The following is a 6,234-nucleotide window of genomic DNA, read 5'->3' as shown; positions in this document are numbered from 1 at the left end:
GGACATATCCCAGTAAGTCTTCGAATGCCCTTCTGAAATATTAAATGTATTTTCCAAAGTCGAAAAACCATATATAGTTGGCAAGCATGTGGTTTGGGCAGCTTTTGCCTTTCAGGAAAAAAAAGAAAAGTGCCTATCTCCATATGAATGTGTGGCCAACTCAATTTCTTGTCCTTAGAAACATCATATTTTTTTAAAAAAAAAATTAGCTCCAAATCTTGACACTTTGGGAGTCAGACCAATCGACCTATATATATCTGAATAAAAAAAAAAAAAAAAAAAACATTTGAATGTTTTGGCAAACCCAGATATATAGTTGTTGTTAATCTTTCATGTAACTTCAATATTTATGGCAAAATAAAAAAGAAAAAGAAAAAGAAAGAAAGAGATAAAGAAATTTGGATAAGACAGTAAAACCGAAAAGGGCAATGCACCAAGTAAACTGGTAAGATTTGTACTATTATCTTTTTTTAATTCAATGAAATGACAGACAAGTTTTATCTCTTTTATTAAACAAAATTAGCTTTTGTTTCTATTTCCATTTTATTAATAATAATAATAATAATAATAATAATAATAATAATAATAATAATAATAATAATAATAATTATAATAATAATAAATAAATAAAAATCACAGAATGGGTGAGTGAATGAGTGAGTGCACATTGGTTCATGATGAGGGGTGAGAGCGATAATAGACCACACCACAGTGCGCGTGCAGCAGTGCTTGCTTGTTACTAGTGAGTTGAGTACTTAAAACTTAAAAGCCTTTTTCCCAAAGGTAAGCCAAGTTTTTTCGCTTTCTCTTGTCACGGAATCAGTCACTCACACTTTTGGAATCATATACGTACTAACATACATACATATATACACATTCCAATAGGGAAATTTGATTTTCTATGCTTAGAAAATCAAAAAATTTGATTTTTAAACCAAAAATTTAAAACCTAAAAAAACTATTCCTATTTTTTCAAAACCCCAAAAATACCCCCCTCACAATATTCTCTCTCTCTGCATCATCTCTCTCTCCCTCTATCTCACCCCAACCGCCCACCCTCACCCGAACCACCCTCACCCACCCACGTCAACCCCAACGCCGATCACCACCCTCACCCCCGTCGACCACGACCCCAACCCCTCCGACCCCAACCCCAACCCGAAAGAGCAACCCCGCCCGAAACTTTTTTTTTTTTTTTTTTTTTTCCCCGCGATTTGAGAGAGGGAAGAAGACAAAGGTCCGATGGTCGGACCCATCGGACCCCCAAGGTCCGACCATCTGACCTTTGAATTTTTTTTTTTTTTTTTTTTTTTTTCTCGCGATTTTGGAGAGAGAGGAAGAAAGGGTCCGATGGTCGGGTCCGATGGGTCCGATGGCGGGTCCGATGGGTCCGATGGTCGGCTTTAATTTTTTTTTTTTTTTTTTTTTCCTGCGATTTGAGAGAGAGGGGAAGAGAGAGGTCCGATGGTCGGACCTGGGGTCCGATGGGTCCGATTGGTCGGACCCCATCGGACCCCATGGTCCGACCATCGGACCTGGGGTGTGGGATTATTGGGACCGGCTAGATAGAGAGAGAAAGAGAGATAGTTTTAGTTTGGGGGTATTTTTGGGGTTTTGAAAAAAAAGGTATAGTTTTTTTAGGGTTTTAATTATTGGTTTATAAATCAAATTTTTTGATTTTCTAAGCATAGAAAATCAAATTTCCCTTCCAATACATATTTATATGAATATAATTTATTTATTTTTAAAACGAAGTGGTGGATTTTAACGCATACAACCCTCAACTCAATTCTAACTAACCCAGTTTCTTTTGGGCTTTTATCTGTATCTTATCTACCTGTCATGCTTCTGTGTACAGTTTCTGTGTTCTAGCTTCAATCAAAAAGCAATTTCTTATCTGGGTTTTGGCTGTTTAAACAGAGAGTTTTGAAATGGAGCATGAAAATTTCTGTGACTGGATTGGATTGGTGGAGTGATCTTTTGTTTTCTACACATTGAGAGATTTCGTTTGGTTTTTATGTGGTAAGGCTTCTTGATCGATCTCCATTTATGGCAATGTATAGAACAGGGGTAGTGTATTTATTAACCTTTGTTTTATACTAGTATTTGGAGGTGTTTGCTTTCTCTTAAAACCTTTCTTGTTTGTTTTCTAATATTAAATTTAATGAAGTTGTTATCATCATTATTATTGAATTGGGTTCGTCTTTTTTGTCATGGTCTTCGCAGATTTCAATAAGCCAAATTTGGAAGATGAATACTAGAGTAAGGACGACTAGGCTACAAAAGCCAGGGAAAACTCCATTGAAGAGTGAAAACGTAATGATGATGATAATATTAGTCTCAAATCTCAAATGGGGTCCTGTTAATTCTTTTTAATATAATAAATATATATTTTGAAAAACGGTTTCTACTGTAGGATATTATAATCCATTGGAGCTCTATAATTATTAATCTTATCAGTTTCTATTAGAAAAATTATGGTTCCAAATTCAGTGACAAGGCTCCAAATGCTGAAGTTTCCGAAAAATTCTCAGATTGCTGACGTATGGGACAGAAAGCCAAAATTTGAGTCTTCGTATTCTCTCCGATAATGGAAAAAAGAAAAAGAAAACAGTATTTATATATTTTTCCTCTGCAATTATTTTCCCAGATTGCACAAGTGTTTTGTTTTCCGAATCCTCCGAGTTCGCAAATTTTCCGGGAAAAGTAGATTCTTTTCTTTCCCATTCTTCCTTCTCTCCCAGATTCCCAGATTGTGGTTTACATTTTCAGACACAAAAAAAGTTAGCTTCTTTGATCCATATCAGCAAGTGTCTAGCTTTTTCAGTTCACTCTCATGTTTTTTTTGTTTTATTATTTCGATCAAATTCTTTTGTCTTGTGATATATTTTGTGTTGTGGAAGCTAATTTTACTTACTCTGTAACCTCTGTTTTTGGCCTTACAGAAGAAGCCAGAGATGCAAGAGACCAAGCTTAGAGATACCCTGAAAGCATCCATTAATGGCCGAGCTTCCAGAAGAGAGAGAAAGTTTGCATTACAACAAGATGTAAGAAAGAAAAAAAAAATATTTCATTTCTTGGAGCACCCTTTTTTCTTCTTCTGAATCGTTAAACAACATTCTCCATTTTTGTTCCCCTCTTGTCTGAGATTATATTCTATTGGATTCAGGTCGATAAACTGAAGAAGAAACTTCGGCACGAGGAGAATGTTCACCGAGCTCTTGAAAGGGCTTTCAATAGGCCATTGGGTGCTCTACCTCGTCTTCCTCCTTATCTCCCTCCTAACGTAAGTGTATTCAATTATTCATAATAATAATAATCTTCTTTCTTTCAGTACTACTATTTGTACACACATATTAATGAGACTGTAGAAGTGGGCTAACAGATACAGTGACATTTTAATCTTGTTTAGACACTAGAACTTCTTGCCGAAGTGGCTGTGTTGGAAGAGGAGGTGGTTCGGCTCGAAAAACAGATTGTCCATTTCAGGCAAGATCTATACCAAGAAGCTGTGTACATTTCTTCCTCCAAGAGAAACATGGAGAATTCTACTGAGCTTTATGATTCTATGATGGTTAAAAGTCCTACGCTAGAGCTTCCCAAGTGTCTAGCTCTTAACATGGCGACGCGGACAAAGCATTTTCGATCACATTCTGGTGAGCTTTTTTTTTGTTTTTAACTAAATTCGATCAATTCTGTAAATCCCATTTCTTGTTTTTGTGTCAAATTGGTATTAATTATGGAATAGTCAATAAGGAAAACTCTTTTTTCTTTTTTCTTTTTTGGCTTTTTAAAGATGATAGGCAGGGGAAGGAGAACCAATCTAGCATCAATTCGAAGAGAAACAAAAATGGACCGTTGATCCACAAAACCCCTCCAACGGTTAAAATATCACCGAAGAGGCCGCCAACTAATCCGAAATCACCAGAGAAGAGTTCAGATATACACAAGTTGCATGTATGTTGTTTTTAGTTTACCAAAGGGTGACAAGGTGTTTGTGCAAATTGATATGAGGGGAAATGAACATGTTCTTGTTTTCCTCAATGTGCAGTTAGAATCCAGAGTAAGGGATCTTGAAAATGCCGAAGCAAGATCTTGTACTTCTGTTCCAGAACATAAGCCTTCAGAAGATGATGGCCCAAACAAAATTTCCGAAAATATATTGAAGTGCTTGTCCAGCATTTTCTTAAGAATGAGTTCGGTTAAGAATCGCGGTAGTGCAGAATGCTTACCAACATTCTCCAATCTAGGTAACCAAGAAAGCAATGATAAAACAGAATTTGGAGATCCATATGGCATCTGTTCAGAGTTTGGAAAGAGGGACATTGGTAAATACAAGCAGTTGTTCTCTATTGAAGCTTGCTCAATCAGTCTAAATCGGACAGCAAACTCTTTGTTCCTGCTACGAAGATTAAAGTATGTTTTCCTCTGAAACAGGAACTGTTTGTTTTTTTTCTACTTGATGTTTATGTCCATAAGAGATAGGAGTCACATTGTTCTTGGTTTTGAATTTTTAGGCTCCTCTTTGGGAAACTTACTTCTCTCAAGTTACAGAACCTCACACATCAGGAAAAGCTTGCTTTCTGGATCAATATCTATAATTCTTGCATGATGAATGTAAGTATATGGACTTTATCTAGTTTTAGTAGCTTCTTTCTGTTTAATATACTTTTTATGTAGATTTTCTAATTCTGTTACATGAGTAAATAAACTACCATTTTACTATACTTGCAGGCATTCCTAGAGCATGGGATACCAGAGAACCCTGAAATGGTTGTTGCCCTGATGCAAAAGGTATCAAAGACTTTCCTTCTCATTGTTTTGTTTCTTTCAAACCAAATATACAAACATTATCTATAATCGCCAATGATGTATATGATTATGTTTCCTGTGAATTAGGCAACAGTAAATGTGGGGGGACACCTGTTAAATGCAATAACTATAGAACATTTTATCTTGAGATTGCCTTACCACTCGAAATATGTAAGTGGTCCACTCAACTTCTATATACAGTAGTGTAAAAACTATGAATATCATTTAGTTTTCTTATTCCTTAGTGCCCACCAGGCATTTTCCAAGGGTACCAAAATTGATGAGAAAACAGCCAGAAGCATATTTGGACTGGAGTTATCTGAACCATTGGTGACTTTTGCATTGTCCTGCGGAAGCTGGTCCTCTCCTGCTGTAAGTTTCTGGATAAAAGTAGTTGAGTTTCTTTATAATAAATTCCTTCAATGATTCCAAGCTTATTATGGTATAGCTTAGCATTAATGATAATGTATGTACTCACTGGTCAGTAGCCACCACCTTTGCTTAATAATTATGATTTTTTTTTTTGTTCGTTATTTTTCTTCTGAATGCTAATATTTGGTCCGTGTTAAATGGATCTAGGTGAGAGTATACACTGCAGCTCATGTTGAGAATGAACTGGTAGTAGCAAAGAGGGAGTACTTACAAGCTGCAGTGGGAATCTCATCAGACGAGTTTGCAATCCCAAAGCTATTAGATTGGTATTTGCTTGACTTTGCAAAGGACTTAGAGTCACTTCTTGATTGGATTTGTCTTCAGCTACCTAGTGAACTTGGTAAAGAAGCTCTCAAGTGTCTAGAGAAAGGAAAAAACCAGACTCTTTCTCAGTTTGTCCAGATTATGCCCTATGAGTTTAGTTTTAGGTACCTTCTATACGCATAGCTTATATCGTGATTCATTCAAAATTTTGGTTTATATGGTTATAAAAGAGTAATGGGGGTGGCGTTACAGTTTTACTATTGTACAAATCAATAAAATCTTGAAATTAAATATACATTGATAATCTGTTCTCCATTGTAAGTATTGTAATTACTATAATATTTGTGTATAATTAGCTCTACATATTGTTTTGATTTATTGAGTGATCAGTTTTCCTAATGATACTTTCGAGTGTTGAATTGTGCGAAGCCAAATATAACTAAATAGCATCTTAATCATTTTAAAAAAAAAAAACATAGCATCTTAATCATTTCAAAATGCTTTTAAGAACAATATGAAAAGATAATAGAGTTCTACTGAGAGCAATTTCCTTCTGACATCATCAGAATCATGCTACTTTATTTATAGGCACTCATATATTATGTATGTATGAAAGTTGAAAAGGGGTATCTAAGAATTTAGGTGAAAGATGTTAAAGATGAACCAATAGATAATTTTACTGTGTTTAGAAAATTTAACAGATATTATCAAAAGAATTGGTTGAAG

At 35.3% G+C, this 6,234-nt stretch overlaps 1 protein-coding gene across 4 annotated transcripts; it reads left to right on the top strand.

Moving 5' to 3' along the window:
* The first annotated feature begins 677 nt into the window (after window positions 1-677).
* LOC115695432 (uncharacterized) lies at window positions 678-5,886 on the top strand. 4 transcript variants are annotated; one of them, XM_030622502.2, is made up of 13 exons: window positions 678-783; window positions 1,921-2,022; window positions 2,227-2,316; window positions 2,946-3,047; window positions 3,170-3,286; window positions 3,413-3,656; window positions 3,797-3,957; window positions 4,052-4,416; window positions 4,518-4,617; window positions 4,735-4,794; window positions 4,900-4,983; window positions 5,068-5,184; window positions 5,392-5,886. In XM_030622502.2, the coding sequence occupies exons 3-13, from the start codon at window positions 2,251-2,253 to the stop codon at window positions 5,689-5,691; spliced, it is 1,716 nt and encodes a 571-aa protein (XP_030478362.1). In that variant the 5' UTR covers window positions 678-783; window positions 1,921-2,022; window positions 2,227-2,250; the 3' UTR covers window positions 5,692-5,886. The 4 variants fall into 4 exon arrangements, with proteins under 4 accessions (XP_030478362.1, XP_060963299.1, XP_030478364.1 ...); XM_061107316.1 differs by lacking the exon at window positions 678-783 and adding an exon at window positions 786-849; XM_030622504.2 differs by lacking the exon at window positions 678-783 and adding an exon at window positions 1,723-1,824.
* Window positions 5,887-6,234: the final 348 nt, after the last annotated feature.

The sequence above is a fragment of the Cannabis sativa genome, chromosome X (genome assembly GCF_029168945.1).
Source record: "Cannabis sativa cultivar Pink pepper isolate KNU-18-1 chromosome X, ASM2916894v1, whole genome shotgun sequence".
Classification (NCBI taxonomy): Eukaryota; Viridiplantae; Streptophyta; class Magnoliopsida; order Rosales; family Cannabaceae; genus Cannabis; species Cannabis sativa.
The sequence above is the reverse complement of the archived record's forward strand: the minus strand, read 5'-3'. Positions and strand labels throughout refer to the sequence as shown.

What these genes read in the sequence shown, in the direction of transcription:
- LOC115695432 (XM_030622502.2), top strand. Translation starts at nt 2,251, where the DNA reads ATGAATACTAGAGTAAGGACGACTAGGCTACAAAAGCCAGGGAAAACT. An exon ending in AGTTTGCATTACAACAAGAT is followed by an intron (nt 3,048 to 3,169) that starts GTAAGAAAGAAA and finishes TATTGGATTCAG; the next exon opens with GTCGATAAACTGAAGAAGAA. An exon ending in GCATTTTCGATCACATTCTG is followed by an intron (nt 3,657 to 3,796) that starts GTGAGCTTTTTT and finishes GGCTTTTTAAAG; the next exon opens with ATGATAGGCAGGGGAAGGAG.